The sequence below is a fragment of the Megalopta genalis genome, chromosome 14 (assembly GCF_051020955.1).
Source record: "Megalopta genalis isolate 19385.01 chromosome 14, iyMegGena1_principal, whole genome shotgun sequence".
Taxonomy (NCBI): domain Eukaryota; kingdom Metazoa; phylum Arthropoda; class Insecta; order Hymenoptera; family Halictidae; genus Megalopta; species Megalopta genalis.
This window is the reverse complement of record NC_135026.1, coordinates 8,581,178-8,605,981: the sequence shown is the minus strand read 5'-3', so window position 1 is coordinate 8,605,981 and position 24,804 is coordinate 8,581,178. Positions and strand designations below refer to the sequence as shown.

At 35.8% G+C, this 24,804-nt stretch overlaps 1 protein-coding gene across 3 annotated transcripts; it reads right to left on the bottom strand.

Annotated features, from left to right (window-relative positions):
- Positions 1–599: 599 nt before the first annotated feature.
- LOC117225754 (sodium-coupled monocarboxylate transporter 1) lies at positions 600–24,788 on the bottom strand. 3 transcript variants are annotated; one of them, XM_076526308.1, is made up of 15 exons: positions 22,721–24,551; positions 14,373–14,581; positions 12,518–12,677; positions 11,036–11,101; positions 9,374–9,425; positions 9,234–9,301; positions 6,877–7,028; positions 6,524–6,664; positions 5,560–5,784; positions 4,625–4,808; positions 4,097–4,183; positions 2,953–3,122; positions 2,673–2,831; positions 1,867–1,975; positions 600–1,037 (listed from the first exon to the last, which is right to left on the bottom strand). In XM_076526308.1, exons 2-15 carry the CDS (start codon positions 14,558–14,560, stop codon positions 1,002–1,004), a joined length of 1,797 nt encoding a protein of 598 aa, XP_076382423.1. In that variant the 5' UTR covers positions 14,561–14,581; positions 22,721–24,551; the 3' UTR covers positions 600–1,001. The 3 variants fall into 3 exon arrangements, with proteins under 3 accessions (XP_076382423.1, XP_076382424.1, XP_076382425.1); XM_076526309.1 differs by lacking the exon at positions 22,721–24,551 and adding an exon at positions 20,057–20,254; XM_076526310.1 differs by lacking the exons at positions 600–1,037; positions 1,867–1,975 and having other exon boundaries at positions 2,690–2,831; positions 2,953–3,097; positions 22,721–24,788.
- Positions 24,789–24,804: the final 16 nt, after the last annotated feature.

The following is a 24,804-nucleotide window of genomic DNA, read 5'->3' as shown; positions in this document are numbered from 1 at the left end:
TCAAAACCGTGAAAACGTTTAAACAATTTAAAGATGCTATTGTATTGCGTTCAACACGTGAAACTTATTCAAAATGTAAATAATTGTTTATTAAGTACTTGTATGCCCTTGTAAGCCAATGCAATTAATTTTTATTTTGCATAAAGATCCGCAGTCTATTAATCAGTTACTTTAGTGGCTTTTTTTTATCTTTGCCATTTTAGTATTGATTTTGGTCATTTCATAAAAAGAAAAATCTGATCAAATATTTGAGATCACGGACATTAGATGTTAGGTCTGGATTAAGTCTGGATTAGGTCTGGATTAGGTCTCGACTAGGTCTGTATTAGATCTGAGTCTCTAAATAGGTTTTTGAGCTCGCCTTACCAAAATTTCTATCGCACATTAATATTAAAAATACATAGTACCATATTAAAAAGTGTCGATAACCTCGAAATATCCTTAAGAAAACATGTTAACTATTCAAAAACTCTTTCCGCGACCCATCCTGTATTATGAGAAAATTCATTTATTCATTTATCCTTAAATTCTACTGTTCTGTATTTGGTCTGCTCATTTGAAAATTCGCAGCCGCTAATAATAAACATTAAAGCCACGGCTGAAATTCGATACAAAATTTATTTCTCCTAAAATGTATAACAATAAATCGTTCTGGTAAGAACGCGAATCTCTGTCTAGGTAGAGTCATGGTCTGCTCGATAGTCATTAAGGATGTAGCGAACTGACAAACGTAGGACGTACGTAATGCGCGTGTGCACCAACACTGTACTGATATTCCACATCCGTTCAAGCTCTTCGCGAACGAAAGACGGCTTTCTATTTATCTACTGATACGCCTTTCTGCGAAGTCTGCAGCCGGAGCACCGTCAGGTGAAGTTTCGATTAATCGGCTTTGAAGTCTGCGGAGGTTGCGAATGTTGAAGTGATCGTGTAATCCAACGAGGATGAAATGGACCAGCACCATTGTATCGAAGCTTATGGCGAATTTCGAAGGGCATTGGCTACGCGGTGATTCCATTCGGGAAGTTCTGACTTCTCTGTAAATAATGTGGCTATGTAGTTAATTTGCATTTTATTGGGTTTAGGGTAGAACCTCGATTATCCGATGTCTCAATATTTTGTCATCTGGACACGATTCTCATCTAAATAAAGCTCGATCTAAGTGTACTACTGAATAACTATAGACTAAAAGCAACTTCTACATTTTTAGTGATATTTAAGTTTATTTATTTGTATATTTTTCTATATTAGAAATAATCGAATAATCTATTATTATTAGACTGTGGATTTTTATGCAAAATAATTATAAAATAATTATAATATACTATAATTATATACTATATATACTAGTATAATATATATATTATATATATATAGTATACTATATATATATTATATACTATAATTACAAAATAATTATAATATTCTCTGCACGGACTGCAGAGAATAGAAAGCAAGCAGCAAATTAAGCAGCAGATTAAAGATAATACACGAACGTCTTAAAATGTTTGTAATTTTTACACTATTTAAAATTGCAACTACCCAATTTTTCCATAAATGTTCTTCATGCAAAATGAAAATTGTCCAAGACGATTGCAAGGAACAGAAATTCGATGAAAATAAATTGTTATAATAAACAACAAATACCGCAACCGTATCACTAAATTCTCCTTATGTGTTCACAATATGATATTTCGACACTTTCGTCATGAACGCATAAAATCCGCAATACTACGTATTACAAAGGTCTTCACCGACTTGATCTAGCTTTGCGTTGATATAATTGTTCTATTATCCGAACTTCCTTCATCGGGTCACTTTGAATAACTGAGGTTCTACTGTGTGGAACTTCGCCAGAACACTTACACGTTTCTTCTTCAAGTCAGCCAGCAACAGACTCGCTGTCGCCTGGAAATCTGTCGGCACCGTTACGTTTTCAACGTTAACGGCAGGAAGCTTTGGCTTTGGCAGCAATCTGAAATATATTTTGTAAACGAATCTGCTCTTGTTCGAACACTCGACCTACCAACACAGCAACAGTGACTGATATGCAATGCCGCGTAAAAGTGGCGAGATCGAACTCACGTAGACGTTTATTATCAAATTCGTTGCAATAATGTAATTTATTGAAGAGTTTGCAATGAAATAGTTGTAGAACAGTTTGTAGAATTGTAAAATCAAGAATCAATCACTTTGACTGTGACAGGTTTAGTGTTAAGTTAGGCTTAGCGTTAACTTAGGTTTGGTTTTGACTCAGGTGTAGTGTTAAGTTAGGTTTCGTGGTCATTTCAATTTAGTGTTGACTCAGGTTTCATGTTCATCTTAAGATTAGTGTTAACTTAAGTGTAGTGTTAAGTTAGGTGTCGTGGTCATTTAAATTTAGTATTGACTCAGGTTTAATGTTCATCTTAAGATTAGTGTTAACTTAAGTGTAGTGTTAAGGTGGGTGCAGTATTAACTCAGGCTTAGTGTTAATTTACTTTCAGTGTATTCTTAGGTTTAATGTTAATTTAGAGGTATAGTATTGACTCAGGTTTAGTGTTATTAGTATTAACTCAGGTGTAGTGTTAAATTAAATTTAGTGTTAAATTAGGTTTACTGTTATCTTAGGCGTAGTATTAACTTAGGCACAATGATAACTCAGGTATAGCGTCAGCGTATAATTAACTCACGAGTGTATAACAGGCGACAATAATCTCTTGTCAATTTTAGAAGGATCCATAGGTCCCGTCCACCAGCTGATGAAGTTTCCAACGACGATCACTATGATCGTTCCCAGGCCAGTGAACCAATGATAAGACAATCGGTAAAGCGGAAACACCCCGTCCTCGCTGAAACGGAATCGATAGGACTAGTAAATTGTAAGCGAAACCTTGATCTCGTAATAGTCAGTTGAGATTAAATTGATTATGAGAGACGTAATGATTAAAGTTGGAACTAAGATTCACTTACTCCGGATGCTCGAACTGCATCAGAAAACTTTCGGAGATATTGGCTGGGCAATGGGAGAAGGGCACTGGAAGTTTCTTAGGTACCAGTTGGCCAGCACCGATGGACCAGTTTGCGCCGAAACTCGCCCAACCGGCGACCGCGAATCCTGCAATGGCGCCCATGAATGCGCCCTGATTAATAAAAAGGGGCTCATTAAAGTTTATTCATTTATTCGTTCGTTCGTCCGTCACGCTCGCTTCTCGAAGCATCTACTTGTACCGCGCTGGACGTCGTGCATAATTGAATGGGAACGGTGGTCCGATAAGACAACAGTGCGGAGATTATTTGCAAAATCTGAACATTCTGAATTAGAAGAGTCTAAAAGTTTAAAAAAGTGTAAAAGAGTCTAAAAGTATAAAAGGATCTATAAGAGTCCACAACTTCACGAGCGGTCTAAAAATCTAAAAGAATCTAAAACTCTAAAATAGTGTAAAAGTCTTAAAGACTGTAACAGTTTAACCGAATATAAAAGTCTGAAAGAATTTAAGAGTCTAAGAGAGTCTAAAGTCTCAAAAAGTATAAAGTCTAAAAAAATCTAAAAAAATCTAAAACTGTCTAATGTCTGAAAAAGTATAAAGTCTAAAAAAATCTAAAACTGTCTAATGTCTAAAAAAGTCTATAAATCTAAAACAGTGTAAAGGTACAAAAGTTTGAAATAGTGTAAAAGTGTAAAAGTTTAGAATAGTCTACATGTCTAAAAAAAAAGTCTAAAAGTATGAAAAGTGAATAAAAGAGTCTAGAAAGACTACAAATCTTCAAGAGTCTACAAATCTAAAAGAATCTAAAAGTCCTAAAGAATCTAGAAGAGTCTAAAGTCTCAGAGAATCTAAAAGAATCTAAAGTCTCAAAGTGTCTAAAAGAATCTAAAAGCCTAAAAGAGCCAAAAAAATTCAAGAAAGTCTAAAAGCTCCAAAGAGACTAAATGTTCAAAAGACCCCCAAAGGTCCAAAGGATCTAAAGGTACAAAAGAGCTTAAAAGTTCAAAAGAGTCAATAGGTCCCATCTTGAGGATTTCTCAATGAAAAAATCTCAAAACATTTTATAGGTGTTTGCCGCTTAGTAGAACATGTTTGGAATAAGGACTACAATAGAATTGAGAAATCACCTTAGAGTTCGTCCATGGGAAAAGGATGCCCAGGGTGAATACCCCGAACGAAGTACCGGCAGCTATTGCTGCAAGACTTCCGGTTATCTGAAACAATACAGTTTGTTAACTATCTTGAAATCAAAAATTTTAATTTATTGACAGACTGCGGATTTTATGCACTTATGGCGAAAATGAATAATGGCTATTTAAAGAGATTAAAATGTATAATTTTAGAAAAATTAAAATTTGTAAGTTTAGTAAGATTAAAATTCGTAACTTTGAAAAGATTAAAATAACAATTCCAAATTAATTTCATATAGACTAAAATTTATAATTTTAGAAAGACTCAAATTTATTATTCTAGGAACATTAAAATCTATAATTTTAGAAAGAGTAAAAGAAATAAAAAATGTCAATATATTATTTTATTAAAATTATTGCAAGAAAAAAGCTTGCTACTTAATTTCAAGTTCTTGCAATCATGGCAGATAATTTTTATTTTCCATAAAAATCCGTATAATTCATTAAATTGAAAAAGTCACTTACCACTAAAACGCTGCCTAGTTTTTCCACTAGGTAGAGCAACCCCATTGCTATCAAGCCAAGGACTACGACCAGGATCTTCACGAAAATGAAGGAAGATCGGTTGCTCAGTTTCAAACCGAAACAACCTTTCACAAAATCTTCTAAAACGACGACTGAAGTCGAATTGAAACCCACTGACAGAGTGCTATGACATTTTTAAAGCACAAGATAAGTTAGCAGGCAAGCTAAAGTTTATTTGGCAGGACACTATACAGGATAAGTCAGTAAAAATTGCTATGTAAGATAACTTTGGTTTGATTTGGGGAGTCAAGGTCACCACGATATCTCAAAAAAAAAACAATGGTACACAAAAAATCAAATTATTCTCATTCGACATATCGCTTAAAATACTACACAATTCACTGAAAATCTTTTTGACGCAATCAATAAACACTGAATTAGTTTAGATGGTACTTTTTACTGACCCACCCTGTATATTTATATTGAGTTGTTTAAAAAATTCTTTCGTTCTTCAACAATGTGTGCAATGTAAATTTAGAATAATTTTTTGTGCAAATAATGAATGAAACGTTAACAGAACAGATAATCGAAAGCAAATAATAACAATAATAAAACTTTCAAATTTCATAATATTTGTAATATCTTTCCAAATGTAGCACCAGTGGATTGTAGAGATTCTTCCGATTAAAATGAGTCCAAACACGGCACAAATCGGACCAGTTTTATAGACTAAATCAGAGTCATAGTTATTTTCGAAATGTCAAAAATAATTTTCTGTTTACATCGAGTCTGTAAAACTAGTCCGATTTACGTCGTGTTTGGGCTTATTTTAACCGGAAGAATCTCAGCTATCTATTGGTGCCACAGTTACAAAGTTAAGATGTACATTAATTTTTATCATTATTATTACACTGCTGCGTTCGCGCGAATCGTACCTAAGGGCAGCGCCAAAAATTGCAGCAACGAAAAGGCCGGGCACGCCGTGCAAGTGTCCCGCGACTTCCATGACATAAGCCGGCAATAACTGATCGTCAGCGGTGATCAAACCGACCGCCCTAGGATCGCATTTCGGCGGGGACCACCAGGCAATCAGAACGAGGCCGCACCAGCAGCAGAGCGATATGAATAGCATAATACTGATAGTGAATATCGCCAATGATCTGAAATCACGAAGAGCAACGCCACATGGATAATTGGCCACGAACGAATCACGCTAATCACCGAACGATAATCAATGATTAGTAATCGCATGAAGCACAATGGGAGAAAATTCGGATTCACTGGCCAGAAATTATGCTCTCAAACGTTTAGAAAAAAATGAAATAATCGACCTCGTCGAAACACACAGGTGTTCGAATCAAATAAAATCAAAACGTTTTGCTTAATAAAATGAAACGTTGAAAAGTTATGATCCATAGACTCAAACCATCAGTGAAAAATTAACATTTATAATCTACAGCGTGGGTCGCGAAAAACGGAACGAGTTTTTGAAGATCATTTCAAGGTCATCGATTTTCTTTAAACCGTACTCTATTTTTTAACTGTATCTTCGACTTTTAAGGTGACTTTCAAATGACCTTGAAGGTCATATAACCTTGACATAACCTTGACATAACCTTGAAGGTATTGCTGAATTTTATTAATTAATCTCAGTATTAATGTTGCTAGTTAATATAAGTATTACTTGATGCCATTGTTTAATGTAAATACGTATAATAATTTATGATAAATTAATGTAAAAATTACTGCACTTTTTGGCCGTTGAAACTCCGATTATTCCCATCGTGCGGTTTTATTAACGTGCTTTGTTGTATCGCGGACTCACCCCTCTGAATCGATCAGATACGGAATTAACGATTCGATTACGGCACGCTGACATTTATCGACGTACTCACTTACAGTTTGGACGTTGGCAAATCTTTCAGCGATCTGTACCGCTGTACCATCGTTTGATTCACAGCTATGTAAGCGGTGCTGTAGAGCCAAGAGCCGATCAGCACTGTCCACACTGTGTGCCTCGTGTACGGCGACGGGTCGAAACTGAATTCAAAAGAACGCGACAGCGTGTACATTGTTCGATGAGGTTGTAAAACAGGTTTCGTTCACTTCTACCGAATATAATTTGGTCGATTTTATCGATGGTCTAACTTTGCGGAAAACTGGACAAAATAAATAAATCTTTGAAAATTTTAATAGGACAATTTTGTCGTCAAGTTGTTTGGGGAATTAGAGGTTCGAAATGTTGCTCTTACTTGAGGAACTCGATTCTGTTTGCGGCCAGTGCCTGCTTCCATATTTCGGCAGCACCCAGTTTATAAGTACCCAATACGGTAACGGTTAGGACACCGACGATCATCACTCCGACCTGAAGCGCGTCCGTCCACACCACTGCCCTGATGCCACCCTAATAAGCATAATTGGCTCGATTAAATCAGATTACATATCCCCGCAATCAGCTAAATGCATCGCCTTGCCAAAGAAATCGGGAACCACCATTTGAACAGCTTCAGGACGCTTTTACCGTACATTTTTGAACTACGAAAAAATTTGTATTGTTAGTTCACTAGTGACATCAACTTTCCTGAAAATATCGAAAGAATCGGTAGCCCAATTTTAAACAATTTTAAACCTAATTTTAAACAAAAATTCTAAAAGCTTGCGTCATCATCGGAACTCCTTGATAAAGTACCAAAACAATAGCAAAAGATAACGTTTCTAGGATCCCAAAAAATTTATTTTGACACATTCCTAGTACCACAAATTATTGTAAAAATTTTAGAGAAATTGGTAGTCTAATTTCCCCCCCCCCCCAAAAAAAAATTCTGGAAGATCGCTTAGCCTTTCATAAAGTACTAAAGAAGTAACGAACTTCTCAAAATTTTTTTCAAATCGGTACAAAATATTTTCGAGATCCCAAAAAATTCGTCTTGTTAGTTAACTAATGTCACAAACTACTCTGAAAATTTTAGAAAAATCGGTAGCGTAGTTTCCTCCCAAAAAATTCTAAAAGATTGCCACCTCTTCAAAGCTCCTCGATAAAATATTGACAAGGTAGCAAAATTTCTAAATGTGCACAGGTTATTGACTGTGGGATCTCAACAAATTTATTTTGTTACATTTTTAATACCACAAATTACTGTGAAAATGAAAAAAAAATTGAATTCTGGAAGATCGCTTAGCCTTCGAGGTGTTTTCCTAAAGTATTAGAAAAGCAACGAACTTCTAAAAATTTTTCAAATCGGCACAAAATATTTTCGAGATCCCAAAAAATTCGTCTTGTTAGTTCACTAGTGTCACAAACTACCCTGAAAATTTTAGAAATATTGATAGCGTAGTTTCCCATAAAAAAAATTCTAAAAGTTTGCCTCCTCTTCAGAGCTTCTCGAGAAAGTACTAAGAAGGTAGCATAATTTCTAAATGCAATCAAATCATTGTCATATGCTTTTGGGATCCCAAATAATTCCTACTGATACATCATTGGTACCACGATCTATCCTGAAAATTTCAAACGGATCGGTAGCAAAGTTTCCCGGAGAAAAATTCCGGAAACCACGTATCGCAGCTGGTCCGCTAAAAAGAGTCTGCGTCTGCAGGCACGCTAACGACCAACGAGATCGTTAAGCAGGGTGGCAAGCGGGGCCCGATAATAAACAAATTTGCAAAGAGTCACCGGGCCGCGATAAATTTTCATTAATTCGGGGGTGGTGCAACAAATTGCTTGAATAATTACAGGCGCGCGAGCACGCGATTAATCACTTCGGCGCTGGCTTTGTGATCCGCAGCTACGGGGAACGAGCACTCGACGTGCTCCGCGCCATTGTTTCCGGCGGGCCATTGTCGGGCTCTCAGTTTCCGTCCATAAACATTTCCAGTAGCCGGGTCCGCGTGAGAGATTCTTCGCGGCATTGTCCACCGAAAATTGTTTCCTACGTCGCGCGCCCAGCCGAGGAACTCGAGCAATCCCCGGGAGAATTCGCGCGAGCCGGAGGGGCCCTTTCGAAAATTAGCTCGCACACACCTAACCCGCCGGTTTCACTTAACCCTGTCCCGCCGAGCCGCTCGTATATTTCATCGTTGTTGCGTCTTGTTAACTCCTTAAACGCCGACAATGAATCCGCGGCGTCATCGGCGTCGTCCGCGACGCCCCGCCTCAGGGAATGTTGTCCGATCATCGCCGTGATCGCTACACGGTCGTCGATCATCCATCTGACGGTGCATTTCCTATTTTTTTTCCAGCGGCCAATTGATACTCGAAATTTCGATTAACTTGTTTGCGAACCTTTGCGAACATACTTTTCATAAAATAAAGCAGCACGCGAAATCCGAACCGAATGGAGGCATAAGAGTTTTCACAAGGTTATTTATCGGTTTTGTATATGTTATTAATGAGCAATGAAATTTGGACTTGGATTCGTTTAGCAGCAATTTCTTTTCTCGCATTTTTTTTTTGTGAAACCAGCAACCAAATTTAGCAGAACGTTCCGATTTCGGGGCGGCGAAACGCGGCGAACGAACGAAGAAGCGGCACGTCGAAACGTTCGTTCCCTTTCACCGTAGCCGGTCGATTAATTACAGAAATGTCGAATTAATTTCGGGGCCATAAACTTACCAAAACGGTGTAGAACACACACGTGAGGCACACAACGATCCCGATCAAATGCACATCGATGCCGCTCACTGTAATTAATCAGAGAGATTTTAATAGTGCCCGGTTAATGTTCCACTATGAATAATATGGCCGCGGAATACCTTGATTTAGCGCCAACGCAGGAACATAGACCACGATCGATTGGTAAAGGACCTGGAATTGGTTTGTTACGGAATTATTACTGTTCCGGCCGACCGATCATTTGCCCGCGGTCGGGACAAAGCACACAAACGCTCGAAAAACTGTCATTTTCTTTGACTCGGTTCCGAGCGTGTACAGTCACTAATTTCACCGAATACCTTGCCGGTAGACTGCGGATTTTATGGATTTATCGCAAACACGGATCTCGCGAATAAAGAACATCGAAGACACCAGAACAATTCAAGAACATTGCCGGATGGTGATTATTTATCAAAGCGATTTCGATGAAATTTAGATATGTTGTGCAGCTTGAAATTCTGAACAACTATTTCTTTTGTAGAAAAGTTCGTTCTAGTTTAGTTTCCGAGATATTCGTGAGAAACTGTGGACCTAACCTAGATCTAACCCAGAGGTAACTTGGACCTATCCTATACTTCTAAGAAATGTATAATTTTCGAGGACGGTTTTTGAAATGCCTCGAACGTTATAAGTATAGACTAGGTCTGTGTTAAGATTGGTGGAACATCCAATAGACGACTAGCACCTAAATATACTAGACCTAACATTGGCCTAACCCACAACTAACCTAAATCGCAGCGAAAAATCTATGAAATATTTTTTTTCATGTATGGTAAAAATGGATCGCGCGAATACAGAACATTGAATACACCAGAACAATTCAAGAACATTGCCGGATGGTGATTATTTATCAAAGCGATTTCGATGAAATTTAGATATGTTGTGCAGCTTGAAATTCTGAACAACTATTTCCTTTGTAGAAAATTTCGTTCTAGTTTAGTTTCCGAGATATTCGTGAGAAACTGTGGACCTAACCTAGATGTAACCCAGAGGTAACTTGGACCTAACCTATACTTCTAACAAGTATATATTTTTCAAGGACTGTTTTTGAAATGCCTCGAACGTTATAAGTATAGACCAGGTCTGTGTTAAGTTTGGTAGAACATCCAGTAGACGATCTACACCTAAATATACTAGACCTAACACTGGCCTAACCTACAACTAAGCTAAAACGAATTCCAACTTAAAAATGCAGCGAAAATTCTATGAAATATCTTCGCATGTATCTCGCAGTAAAATTTCAAGATGATTGAAATCAGTGAAGCGTGCCCTATCCAATATACATATAATAATTATAAAGTACAGTAATTACCCTACTATTTCATACAACTGATATAGAAAATATTTATATTGTATAATGATCCACAGCCTACTCGCGAATTAATTCTTTAATAACCGACATCAACGAATCAATAAACCGCTCGAAACTGGAACTTGAGCATCACGTGCAACCTACAATCAAAACACCGTCTGTTTTCCTTCTTTTTTTTTAAAAAACAATTATTTACACGCGAGGAGTTACCGCGATCGGTCATTTAAAGTTCCTTCGAGCGTCCCGATAAGCCGCGTCGATTAAACTTCCGTGTTTCCGTCGCGTAACATGGCGTGACATAACTTCATTCTAAATGAGTTACCGTCAAATTAAAGTCAATGATGAATTACTTTTCGCGAAGTTCCCGATGCCGCGGGCTTTCTGCCGCCCGAAACCGAGATAACGGCCGGCCAGGCCGTGTTCAGGGTTCGTTGACACGTTTCATGCTTACCACATCGATAACGAAGATCAACGATATGAGGGTCCTTACGCCTCGATTGAATCTTATCTCTAAATACTGAAACAGTAATCGTGACGACGGCGAATTAGAAACGGCCCCGAAAGGAGGCTCGGACTTTCATGGCATCACGAAAGCGGATGCATTGCTTCCTGCTCGAGCCGAATCGCTTCTCGAGAAAGCATAGAGTCATCCAATTGCGCGACCGCTAAGTACCAACCTTGCCGTCAGGTGTCAGCATTAGACTAGATGGAGCCACAATGCTTATACAGGCTGTGTCCCGTCGAAAGAGATAATCCGTTTAGTTTCATTAAAAGATTCAATTATACATGATATTCACAAAATAATATTCTGCATCGAGTACAGTGGGGAACAAAATAAAAAAGATAAGGAAGTTAAAACACATGAGTTTCTTATTTATTTCGTCATCTCAAGTAGTAGCAAAATTAGAAAAAAAGCATTTTAGTCATTGTTTAGTGGACTACTCTCTGTATCAACTAAAAAACAATTCAAATCATTTAGTTCAATTTTAAGAAAGTTATTGTGCGTTTCAAAGGGTGTCCACTCAATTTTGTCCCCCATTGTACAGGCAAAGCAATATCTCCGTTATCGTTAACGATGCACAAAAATGCTAGAGGAACAGATTATGTGGTTCGAAGAGAAATATGTTGCAGTGAAAGTAATATTTTTTTAAAGGTCATATCTTTCGAGATTTCAAGGTCATCAATGTTTTTTTTTAAATGGGATTACATATTTCTATCCTTGTATCGCGATTAATTAAGATCAAGAAGAATCTAATGACCTATAGTAACATGACCTTCACGTGACCTAAAGCCGATCGAGCATCGCATTGCTCACCGCGATTTGAATTGTCGTGCCGAAATCGGCTGCGACTTGAATAAAAATACTCGAATTAAAAAAATGTGCAGAAGTTAATGGAAATAATTTTGAACACTTATTCGAATAAATTTTCCATTATTGATCTCGCTGCATTCGTATCTATTTCCAAACTTTAAGATTTATTCGTACTCAAGGTCACGTGATGGTCATGTTATTACAGATCATTGGATTCGTTTTGATCTCGGCTATCATTATAGAATCATAGAAATATGTAATCCTACTTAAAAATACATCGATGACCTTGAAATCTAAAAAAATATGACCTTTAAAAAAAGACTATTTCCACCACAATATGTGACCCATCGAACCATACAATCTGTTCCTTTAACATTTTTTAGTACCGTTAACGATAACGGAGATATTGCTTTGTAACAGCTTCAATGAAACACCCTGTATAATTGTAATGCATCATAAATACTTTCAATAAACATAAGTTGTTTCGTTTTATTGAAAGATTGAATTATACATAATATTCGTGGAATATTAATATATAATAATAATCTGTGTTTTATTTTGGAAAAGGCATGCTTTTGGATGACCCTTTGTTTCTAGGTTAGAAATCGAGCAAGATTGTACCTCGTAGACTGAATTAAGTCCCATTTCCACGAACACGGGTGCGTAGACAGTGGCCACCACCACTCCGCAGAAGAATATGGAAATGATTGTGATCCAGTATTGCGTCCCGAAATTATAGATCTCGGACGGTGTGCCGAGGATCGTCACACCGGATATGAAACTGCAATCATTAGCCAAAAGAGTGTATTTGCTCCAAAAATTGGCTTATTGTAACATATAATATTATTAATATATGATAGTTTATTATAATGTACAATATTATAAATAATATACTTACTATATATTATTATTATTATATATTATACATTATATATTATTATTATTATATATTACATATTATATATTATATATTATATTATTATATATTATTATTATATTATTATATTATAAATGTATTATAGCTTGCTATGATATATAATAGCTTATTATAATATATAATATTATAAATATATAATAGTTTATTATAATGTATAATATTATAAATATATAATTGCTTACTATAATATATAACATTATAAACATGTAATAGCTTACTATAATATATTAAATTATAAACACATAACAATTGGCTTATCTATATCGTGTTTGGTGTCATTTTCATCAGAAGAACGTTACGAAAATGACGGAAAAAATGTCACCGAAAAATAATAATCGGAAATCACAAATATATCTTTTGCTTCGCTCGCGTTGGTGTAAGTTTCGTCGACACTCGACACCTCGTTGGCTCGGCCGTCGAGCGTGTTTAACGCTCGACTGGTTCCGCGGCTCTCGGACCGAGGGGAATCCCCTAGCGGTGTCGATCTATTTTCTCCAGTCACGACAGTGGTCTTTTTGGCAGTTATGGAGATAAATACCGTGCGCGTCGAATGATATGTTTTTTTAGCTTCTGGAGTAAGATGTCCTGTTTATCACTCGTCCTCGAGAAAAATTAGAATTAAAGCGAGATAAATAGAATTGAGGAGTGTAAATTCTATTTTTTGCAATCGAGGCTGAAACATTTTGATTCTGCGCGAAAACCAGCAGTCCAATTGCGAGCAGGGTTGCCATCATTACGGATCCGGGTTTATATCAAGGTGTCCTAAAATTATTTTACTTCTGGGAAATGGGGGATTCCTGAGATCATTTAGAGTAACTTTTTCCTCAGCGAAAATGCAATCCGTGGCTTTGTTTATGAGTTATTAGCAAAGTACAGTGACCAATGAGAGGCGAGCTCGGTTGGCGCGAGACGGCCGAGCCAACGAGCGGACGAAGCCCACTTCCCTTCGGCCGACTCGCGCCAGCTGATGGCTCTCATTGGTCAGTGTTTTTCGTTAATAACTCGTAAACAAAGCTGCTGATTGCATTTTCGCTAAGAAGAAAGCTTCTTCAAATGACCTTAGGAACCATAATTCCGGAGACCTCTCTCTGGAAGAACCATAATTTTGGGACACTGTATATTTTACTATGTATAACTGTATATTTATTATTATATATTTTACTATATATAACTGTATATTTATTATTATATATTTTACTATATTTATTATTATATACTTTACTATACATATATATATATATACAGTTATAACTTTATATTTATTATTTTATATTTTACTATATATAACTGTGTATTTATTATTATATATTTTGCTATATATGACTGTATATTTATTATTGTACATTTTACTTTTCTTTCTTGATATTGGATATTGTTTACAATTCACCAAAACCGTTCCCGATATATCAAGATTAAAAAGTAGTAAAAATCGTCCAGATTCCAGCCGCAAAAGTGTTCGCGATTCGGCAGATGGCAACCCTAATCGCAAAATAGACCAGGTGTGCTGATCGGTTTGAAAATGACCAGCCGGTAGAATACCTTGCGATGAGGGAAGCGGACACTGGGAAAAGGCCGAGGCTGTTTCCTCCGAGAAGATAATCTTCCGTGCTCGACTTCTGCGCTCTCTTGTAATGCCATAATCCAGCAGCGGCAGACACGGCGAGCATCACCCCAAACACCAGCCAATCTGCCCAATGAAAGTATCCTCTTTCCGGCGTTTCCTCCATTCTCGGTGGCCCCAGGAGGAGCTGGAACCGGGCGAAAACCTGATTTACGAAGCCCAGATTTGCTTGATAACGCCGATAATAGCGGTAATGGAAGTCAAGTAACACGGATGAAAGCTTAATGGCTCTTGCGATGATACGCATAATGGATCTTCAACGGGGATTTAGTTTTCGCCGTAGCCATTCAGCCCGCCCCGGCCACGGAAAAATCTGTTTACAGGAATAAATGAGAGGATGGTCCGCCGGCGAACAGAACGATAAGCTCCGCCGGTTCTAGGCTATGATGAATACCGAACAGCTAAATTTATTAATGCCGGTGGAGAGGATTAGTTGGATTACGGATTAAACATTCGCAGCCACGGCAACGAAAAATTGTCGCGTCGCGTTTCCAAATAATTTTGTTAAAATTTCGTCAGATTTCAGAAACTGCTGAAACCGTAACTGTCGCGAGATTTTGATGTGGCAACATTGTACGCGCACCACACATCTTATATTCAAGAGTTGTTCTAAAATTTCGTATCTTTTGTTTATGAAAGTTGGTGTTTGCTCTTTATAAAGTTCAGTGTTACTTTTTTACAAACATTGGTATTCTTTCTTTATAAAATTTGGGGGTTCTCTCTTATAAGCATTGGTGCTTTTTCTTTATGATAAAATTTAGTATCTTTTCTTTACAAAATTTGGTATTTTTCCTTTATACAAATTGATGCTTTTTCTTTATAACAAAATTTAGTATTTTTCTTTTATAAAATCTGGTATTGTTTCTTTACACAATTTGGCGGTTTTTCTTTATAAATTTTTGTGTTTTTCTTTTTTAAAATTTGGTGTTTCTTCTGTATAAAATTTTTCTTTCATAAAGTTTGGTATTCTTTCATCTCAAATTTGGTGTTTTTTTCTTTATAAAAATTGGTGCTTTTTCTATGTAATAAAATTTAGTACTTCCTCTTTATAGAATTTAGTATTTTTCCTTTATAAAGTCTGGTATTTTTTCTTTACACAATTTGGTAGTTTCACTGCATAATTTTTTGTGTTTTTCCTTTATAAAATTCGGTGTTTCTTCTTTCCAACATTTAGTGATTTTTTTATAAAGTTTGGTGTTCTTTTTTCATAAAATTTGATATTTTGTCTTTATAATATTTGGCGATTTTCTAAAATGTAGCTATTTGTACTGCAATTAGCAAAAGTTAATTATTTTCATGATGCAATTACGGTGGGCAATGATTTTAAATATGTGCAATCAGCAAATAACAATAAACTATCTTTCGATTTTAATTAAAATTGCCATCGAATTAACATTTGCTTAAGCATCTCTCTAAAATTATCTGTAACTAACTTCGCGACAATCAGTAAAAATGAGTTGAAAGCAAATTGTGTTTTTTTTTATTCCAGTTAAAATAGTCATTGAAATGACAATCGTTTCAATTGGGTGCTAAAATTAGCTGCGCATATTTACACTGCAGCCAGCAAAAGTTAATTGGAAGCGAACTGTTTTCTATTGTTGTTGAAAGTGACATTGAATCGACACTTGTCTACAATTAGATGTGACTATCTTCACAGCAAACTGTTTTACTATTGAAGTTCAAATAGTTATTGAACTAACAATTGTTTTCTTTCTAAAATTTCCTATGACTATTTTCACTGCAGCTAGCAAAAGTCAATTAAAAGTAAATTGTTTTCCTATTGTGGTTGTATTTGACATTGAATTTAGAAGTGTTTCAATTTCTATCTTTAATTAACTATAGCTATTTTCAAAAAAGTTAGAGAAAGAAATTCTATTTCAAAGCAAAATAACTTCTTAATTTCAGATAAAGTTGGCATTTTGTTTTAATTTCTTCCTTTAATCCACTGTGACCGCTTTCACAGTAATCAGAAAAAGAAATTCCATATCAAAGCAAAATTACTTTTTAATTTTAGGTACAATTGGCATTTTGTTTCAATCTCTTTCTTTAATCAACCGTGACTGCTTTCACAGCAGTCAGAGAAAGAAATTCTATTTCAAAGCAAACTGACTTTTTAATTTCTGGTTAAACTGACATTTGTTTCAATTTCTTTCTTTAATCAACCGTGACTGCTTTCACAGCAGTCAGAGAAAGACATTCTATTTCAAAGCAAACTGACTTTTTGATTTCAGATATAATTGACATTTATTTCAATTTCTTTCTTTAATTATCTGTGACCACATTCACGGCGGTCAGAAAAAGAAATTCTATTTCAAAGGAAACTGACTTTTTCATTTCTCGTTTCAATTTCTTTCTTCAATTAATCGTGACTACTTTCACAGCAGTCAGAATAAGAAATTTTATTTCAAAGGAAACTGACTTTTTCATTTCTCGATTCAGTTTCTTTCTTTAATTGACTGTGACCACTTTCATAGCAATAAAGAAAGAAAAACAATTTTATTACAAAGCAGACTGATCTTTCCATCTCAGATGCACAATTTACATTTGTTCGAATTTCTTTCTTTAATCGACTGTGACCACTTTCACAGCAATCGGCGAAAATCAATTGAAGGCGAGCTGTCTTCCTATTGTGATTAAAGTCATAATAATTTGTTGAATTAACGCGAAGTCATCTTAACGTCGATCTACGTTGGTACTCGCCTAGCTTTCCGAGAGTCATAAGGTCTAATTTATTAGGCCGTAAGTAAGAGAGAAAGCGCAGTTTTATCGAGCCATTACAGCTGTGTGTACTTGTTCAACGTTTTACGACTCATGAATATTCTTTCTACGGGCGTCATTAGCATTAAACTTTCGCGTCGGCCGAATGAAAAAACGAACGAGCCTGTCGATTAAAAAATTCAGATCCTTTCCGTTTATTGCATCTGTCCAAACACCTACCACATACATACGTACACGTACGCCGCTAATTGGTACTTGGCACACGACCCTAATGCGGCTCGCAGCTGTTAGTGCTCCAATAAAGCTTGTTAGCTTGATAAACGTTGCACTTTATGAACACAACACGACAAACCTATTGGGTGTTTAACAACGTAACGAGATCGGCCGAGTACTGCAGTCTCCGCGAAGCTTGCGGATTTTTGAAATCTACAAAATGTGCGCATAAAACTACGATCTGCCGTTCTTCTGTTAATCATTTTTGCGTGAACTAATAATTGAGATTGAAAAACAAAATTCGTATCAGTGATTAAACACGATTAATTTTACATCTTTATAGAATTTAGTATTTTTCCTTTATAAAGTCTGGTATTTTTTCTTTACACAATTTGGTGGTTTCACTGCATAATTTTTTGTGTTTTTCCTTTATAAAATTCGGTGTTTCTTCTTTCCAACATTTAGTGATTTTTTTATAAAGTTTGGTGTTCTTTTTTCATAAAATTTGATATTTTTTCTTTATAATATTTGGCGATTTTCTAAAATGTAGCTATTTGTACTGCAATTAGCAAAAGTTAATTATTTTCATGATGCAATTACGGTGGGCAATGATTTTGAATATGTGCAATCAGCAAATAACAATAAACTATCTTTCGATTTTAATTAAAATTGCCATCGAATTAACATTTGCTTAAGCATCTCTCTAAAATTATCTGTAACTAACTTCGCGACAATCAGTAAAAATGAGTTGAAAGCAAATTGTTTTTTTTTATTCCAGTTAAAATAGTCATTGAAATGACAATCGTTTCAATTGGGTGCTAAAATTAGCTGCGCATATTTTGATTGGGTGAAGTCGAATTCAGATTAGTGAAATTTGAACATTTTTCCTTCTAGCAGTAAATATGCTAAATTTCTTTTTAAGTCGAATTTATTGGAAATCATTAATCGTGACTATTTTTACCTGTTCAAGTTTAGATTGAATGGAATAAAATTTAGATACGTGAAATTCGACAATTTTCCATTTTAGTATCAAAGAAAGAGAAACTTCTTTTTAAATGGAATTGACGAAATTCATTAATCATCGTTATTTTTATTTCTTCAAGTTTCAATTGGATCCGATCAAACTTAGATTATTGGAATTTGACCATTTTCCCTTTTAGTATCAAATAAAAAGAATTTACTTTTAAATGACATTGATGTCATTCATTAAACATGACTATTATTCCTTTTCAAGTCTTAATCGAATGAGATGATGTTTATATTAGTGAAATGTTTCCATTTCACGTTTTTAGTATCAAATACACTAAATTTATTGTAAAATCAGTTTTGTAGAATTCATTAATTATGTCTATTTTTACTATTTTGAAATATGACCATTTTCGCTTTAGTATCCAATAAAAAAAGACTTTTCCTTTAAATGGAATTGATGAAGTTAATTAATCATGATCATTTCTGCCCCTTCCAATCTTAATTCATTGGAATAAAATTTATATTAGTGAAATGTGACAACTGTCGCTTTTAGTATCAAATGAAAAAAGAATTTCCCTTTAAATGGAACTGATGAAGTTCATCGATCATGACTATTTTTACCTCTTCATGTTTTCATTGAGGGGAATAAAATTCAGATTAGTGAAATGTGAACATATTTCCCTTTCAGTACCAAATAAAAAAAAATTTCCTTTAAATAGAATTGATGATGTTCATTAATCATGACTAATTTCGCCCCTTCTGGTTTTAATTCAATGAAATGAGGCCCAGATAAATGAAATGTTACCATTTTTCCCTGTTTAGTATCAAATACTCAAAATTTCCTGTAAAATTAGTTTTACAGAATTCATTAATCAGGACTATTTTTACCTTTTCAAATTTTAATTAAATGGAATTAAAAAGTTGAATTTGTGAAATATGATCGTTTTCCCTTTTAGTATCAAATAAAAAAAGACTTTCCTTTTAAATGAAATTGATGAAGTTAATTAATCATGATCATTTCTGCCCCTTCCAATCTTAATTCATTGAAATAAAATTTATATTAGTGAAATGTGACAAATGTCGCTTTTAGTATCAAATGAAAAAAGAATTTCCCTTTAAATGGAATTGATAAACTTCATCAATCACGGCAATTTTTACCTCTTCAAGTTATCATTGAATGGAATTAAATTCAGATTAGTGAAATGTGACCATTTCCCTTTCAGTATGAAATAAAAAAAAATTCCCTTTAAATAGAATCGACGAGGTTCATTAATCACGACTATTTTTACCTCCTCAAGTTTTCATCGAATAAACTAAAATCTAAATTAATGAAACGTGACCATAAAATGCACCAAATTTCCTTGTCAAATAATTTCAAAAAATTCTCATCAACTTCTCTACGAATTTTACTTGAATGGCGAGCATAAAATTCAGATTGACGTGCATTGCAATCATTTTCCTTTTACGAACAAATCCGCACCAAATTTTCTTATCAAACAATTCCCGTCCATTTTTACAAATTGTTCCAATTTTGTATCGAACGTGAATCGTACAATTATATGTCGAGGTTCCAAAGTCGGACGCCGAGTGTCGGACCTGCCCGGCGCACTCTCGAATCTTAAACACGTGTTATCCGAGCAACACATGGCCGGGGCTCGGTCTTTCGTCGACTATCGTATCGGCTACGGGACAAATAACTTACCAGCACACACTCTCAGAATGTAATTTCACACTGTAACGGGAAACGCGACTCGAACTTTCTAAACGTAACTTAACGACGACACAAGTGCGCAAAACTGCCGAACGGAGAAAACTGCGTAACTACTTTCACGGGGGCGTAAACTTAAATAACGCTGCTCACGGAAATACGTGAATGCACATAATTTGTTGGCAACTCTGTGACCATATTTGATCGCGACCGTATTAGCTGCCGTAACGTTCCACGGCAGGCTGGAAACCCGTTTGTTGTGCTCAAAATCATTTTATCGTTACTACAAGGTTCAAGGTCATAGTATAGTGTATCATTGAATTCGTTTCGGCACCGGCTATAATGTCACAAAGTCAAAACTACATGTTGATATTAAATGACTTGAATCATTTGTAACAAAAGGTTTGTTTCTGACCATTTTTGTCCATTCAGATCCAGGTGCAGCAGGTGATAAAGTTCACGTTTGCTTAATTAAATGCAGTGACATTGATACATTGAATGAATTACTTAAAAATGCAATTTATAAAAGGTCCAAAAAGGGCCTTAAATGTCGCCAATTGTACAATGGTAGGAAAGAGATCCGTTTTATGAAGACTGAAAAAGAAAATAATTGTAAAAGTTATCGCAACTATAAATCTCGAAACAATTTGTAAAAGAGTGAATCAATATAATAGTAAATATAATAATAAGAATAATAATAAGAATAAATGTATTAAATAATGTGATTTGAAAAAGATGCAAGAAGGGACTAAATGGCCCCAAACCTTGCTAATTATGCGATAATTAAAAACAGTTGTCCCCCCCCCCCCCCAAACAGTTAAAACATATAATATTTAATAATCAAATCCCAGAAAATTTGATAAAAAAAATGAATTAATATACGCTAACAAATAAATTCCAAAATGTCATTCAAAATTAATCCAAAAAGGGCTATAAATGGTCCGGTATTGTCAATTTGCAAAGATTACAAAAGAAAATGTCGCAGTCGTTGCAACTATAAATCCTAGAAAAAATTTATAAAATACTCGGGAAAAGTCGAACTCATTTAACGAGCAATTCACAGAATGTCACATACTTCCATGGAGTCCTCGAGGATTCCATTTTAGTTAGGTTTCCTCGAGAGGCAAGGTTGACAATAAAAATAGACATGGTTGACACTATACTTCGGCCAATGAAGGATTCCTTGAACCGTCGCTATTCCACGAATTGAAACAATCGGAGGAAATCAAGCGGTTTCGCGTAGTCGGAGATAGCGCGTGTTTTGAACTAGTGTAACCTGCCGCCGGCAGACGGCAGCACCGCGCGGAACTCGGCAATTTCACCAGGGGGAAGCGGCATAAGCGCTGGCTAATACGAACGGTCACGGGTCAGTGGACCGTTTGAGTAGAATCAAGTGAAAGATGTAATGGGGTTTAATGAGGGACCATTCCTGGAATGCGAACAATAATTGCGAGCATAACGCCGGCGAAACTCGAGACTCCGGGATCGTTAATATCCCGGCGTTTTCTCTTCGCGAGAACAGAACTCGAAAACTGGACGGATCTTTTTCTAAACGGCAAGTATAATAGCGTGGTGCATACTTGTTTTCCACGATTCTTTACTCATGCAAACATTTCTTTTGGAACGAAAAATCTCGTCTCGAATGAAACAATGCTCCACCTCGTTCACGATGTTGTTATTTCCAGTTCGCGAAGAGTTTAAAGAATTCCGTCGGATTCTAAAATTAACAATGACGTTTGTATTTTTCACGTTGAGACTCTAAACCGAAAGAAATCATTGGAATAGACGCATTTAGTTTGCTATGAAAAATCGCATATTGGAAATATTTTAATATTACCAGTTCATCGTAAATATTTTAATGTCACTAGTTTCTTGTAAATATTTTAATATTACTAGTTTATTGTAAATATCGTAATGTTACTAACTTATTGGAAATATTTTAATATTAACAGTTTATCGTAAATATTTTAATGACGCTAGTTTATTGTAAATATTTTAATGTTACTAGTTTATTGTAAATATCGTAATGTTACTAACTTATTGGAAATATTTTAATATTACCAGTTTATCGTAAATATTTTAATGACGCTAGTTTATTGTAAATATTTTAATGTTACTAGTTGATTGTAAATATCCTAATGTTACTAACTTATTGGAAATACTTTAACGTTCATAAGTACAGAAATGTGTGCGAGGTGTTTCCTTTTTTGAAAGAAACACGCGCTCATGCAGGCATTATGATATTATACAGATAATAATTACGCAAAACGACAATATCAAATCTGCAAGATGCAATCTACATTTTAAAAATTGTCTATAAACAACGTACATTTCTATCTTATAACTTTACCTTCTTTCTATAGAAGTATATATATTTGCATTATTTTTCTGTTGTTTAATTATAATACAAATCTTACAAGTTCGTATAAATCTACCACTATTTCATAACAATCACAAGATTTGTTTTCATTTAAACTTTGGAAGACTTCCATTATTTCATTTATGTTATTTATAACAATGACAGGGTTACATTAGTCGTGTTTGGTTCTCATGGAGCATGTTACAGAGACAGGAAACAGAAAGGAAAAAGGAATGGTAACGTATCGATCGCCGGTAATTGATATCTATATTACCAACAGTCGGTTAAGGTCCACTCACATGTTCGACTCTATAAATAGTCTTCCTTATATTTATAGTAACGCAGAAGTGGTCCGATATGATAGCAGAGTTTCACATCCAAGTTTTTCTGTGGTCCCGACGATCAGCTGGCGAAAATATTGCCACGTTTTCTCGACGATCGCGGCTCAGTTTATTCGTGTTCGCGGCGCGATCGCGACGATTCTGATCAACGATCGGTAAAAGAAACGACCGTGTTAACTCTCTCTGTCTTGAACGCAGGCCACGACACCGTTTCTCTTCTCTTTGTCCTCTTGATATCTTCCTCGACGATCTCGCGCCGTTCGACTCGTAAGTAATTCCAACAAACACTGACCGTAAAACACTTCCCTAGAAAGCAATTCCTTCGTACACGCGTTTCCCGTGTTCCTCTTCGATTCACGCACGCGGACCCGCTCTTCCCGGGCCCCCGTTAATCAACGAATTAATCAGCATTATTCCCGCGCGACGAACTCCGCTAATTAAAATTGAAAATCATGCAGTGAAAATAATAAACACCGTTAACGCGGACGCGAAGTCGCGAAAATGAGATTCCGGCGTGGACAACGATCCTGCTGCACAAAACCGTAGGCAGCGAAACGCTCGGGTAAACAAACGACGAAAAATTTAAATAATTATAACGATCGGGTTTACCTTTGCTCCTAAGAATCAATCGATCGAACGCTCCGGTGTCCGCGAATTAATATTAATTTCATTTCGTGGTGATATACAACGAAGTCGAGTCGACGTAATGTCTTCAGTTTTTACGAATGTTTACGCGTTTGCAATGCTGGTATGGTATACCGTGAATTAATAAACAAGGGGGACGACACGTACCGATAACGAACGTTTAAAATACCATGCGAGTGTTTAAAATGCTCTTGGACGTCGATCGTTAGCTCGCGAAACAGCGGACAATGTTCGATGGAGAAGAGGAGAAAAAGAAAAGGAAACACACTGATGACCGAATTTCAACGGAAACATAAAACCGGAGAACGACCGTGTGCCGTGACCAGCAGCAGACTGCCGCGAGCTTCGGTGCTCGATGCCGAGCTAACCGGTTTTCTCGATCTAACTCCTCCAGCTCGGTTAGCCGAGCGAAATTTAAACGGCGGCACATCCAATCAATCGTCGAAGAAACGTCGAGCTTCATGATCGCCAGTCCGTGGAACCACCGCTCGTAGACCGGGGGATCGTGCAACGATCGTTGTCGATCGCACGATTTACTCGAGCATCCAGCCGCGACGAAGATCGTAATTAACTAATTATCCACGCGGTTCGCTTGCAACGACGTGGGATGAGTCTAGATGTAACTATAATTATTTGCATACAATGAGTTAGTTCTCGCTCCAGCTGGAGATGATAACCTTAAAAATATTCTCACCATGGATAACGTGAGTCATCAACCCCTTCCCTATGGCTACGCGTTTGAACTTGAACGTTGGACGCTGTACACAAATTCCGGTTGCTATTGTTCCTGAGCGTTATTAAAAGGTCGTTAGGATCGCTTGCAACTGAATCGTGTAATGAGAAATCAGACAGGGGTTTATATCTTTCAGTTGTTCTCGAATAGGAGCGTTAGAGCTTGTTTTAATTAATTGTTGTGATCAGCGTGAAAAGGTTATTGCATGACAGTTGTTACAGCGATGTGTACAATTCTAGACTCGAAGTCAATTTTACATTGTTACCGATTAACCTTGACAAACTATTTTATTTGTGTATTTCTATTTTCTATTATTTCTAATATGGGGATATGCAAATATGATGTTTTTTTGTAAAGGGGATCACTTACAGTGCTCTGAATAGTTATAAACTCAAGGTATAACTTTTACATTGTCCCAGATATTTAAACAAAAATTAAAAAAAACAATATTTGAATATTTCTGTTTTCTATTGTTTCTAATATAGAAATGTACAAATGTTTTGTTAAGTTATGGTTAAATATCGGTAAAAATGTAAAAGTTACTTTGAGTCCTATAAGTATTCACATCACTGTATATTTTATTCGAATGGTTTCAGTTGTAAGCAATAGTTACAATTTTCAGCCGAAATCAAACATAGAAATCTTTTAATCATGTGTCTTTTTC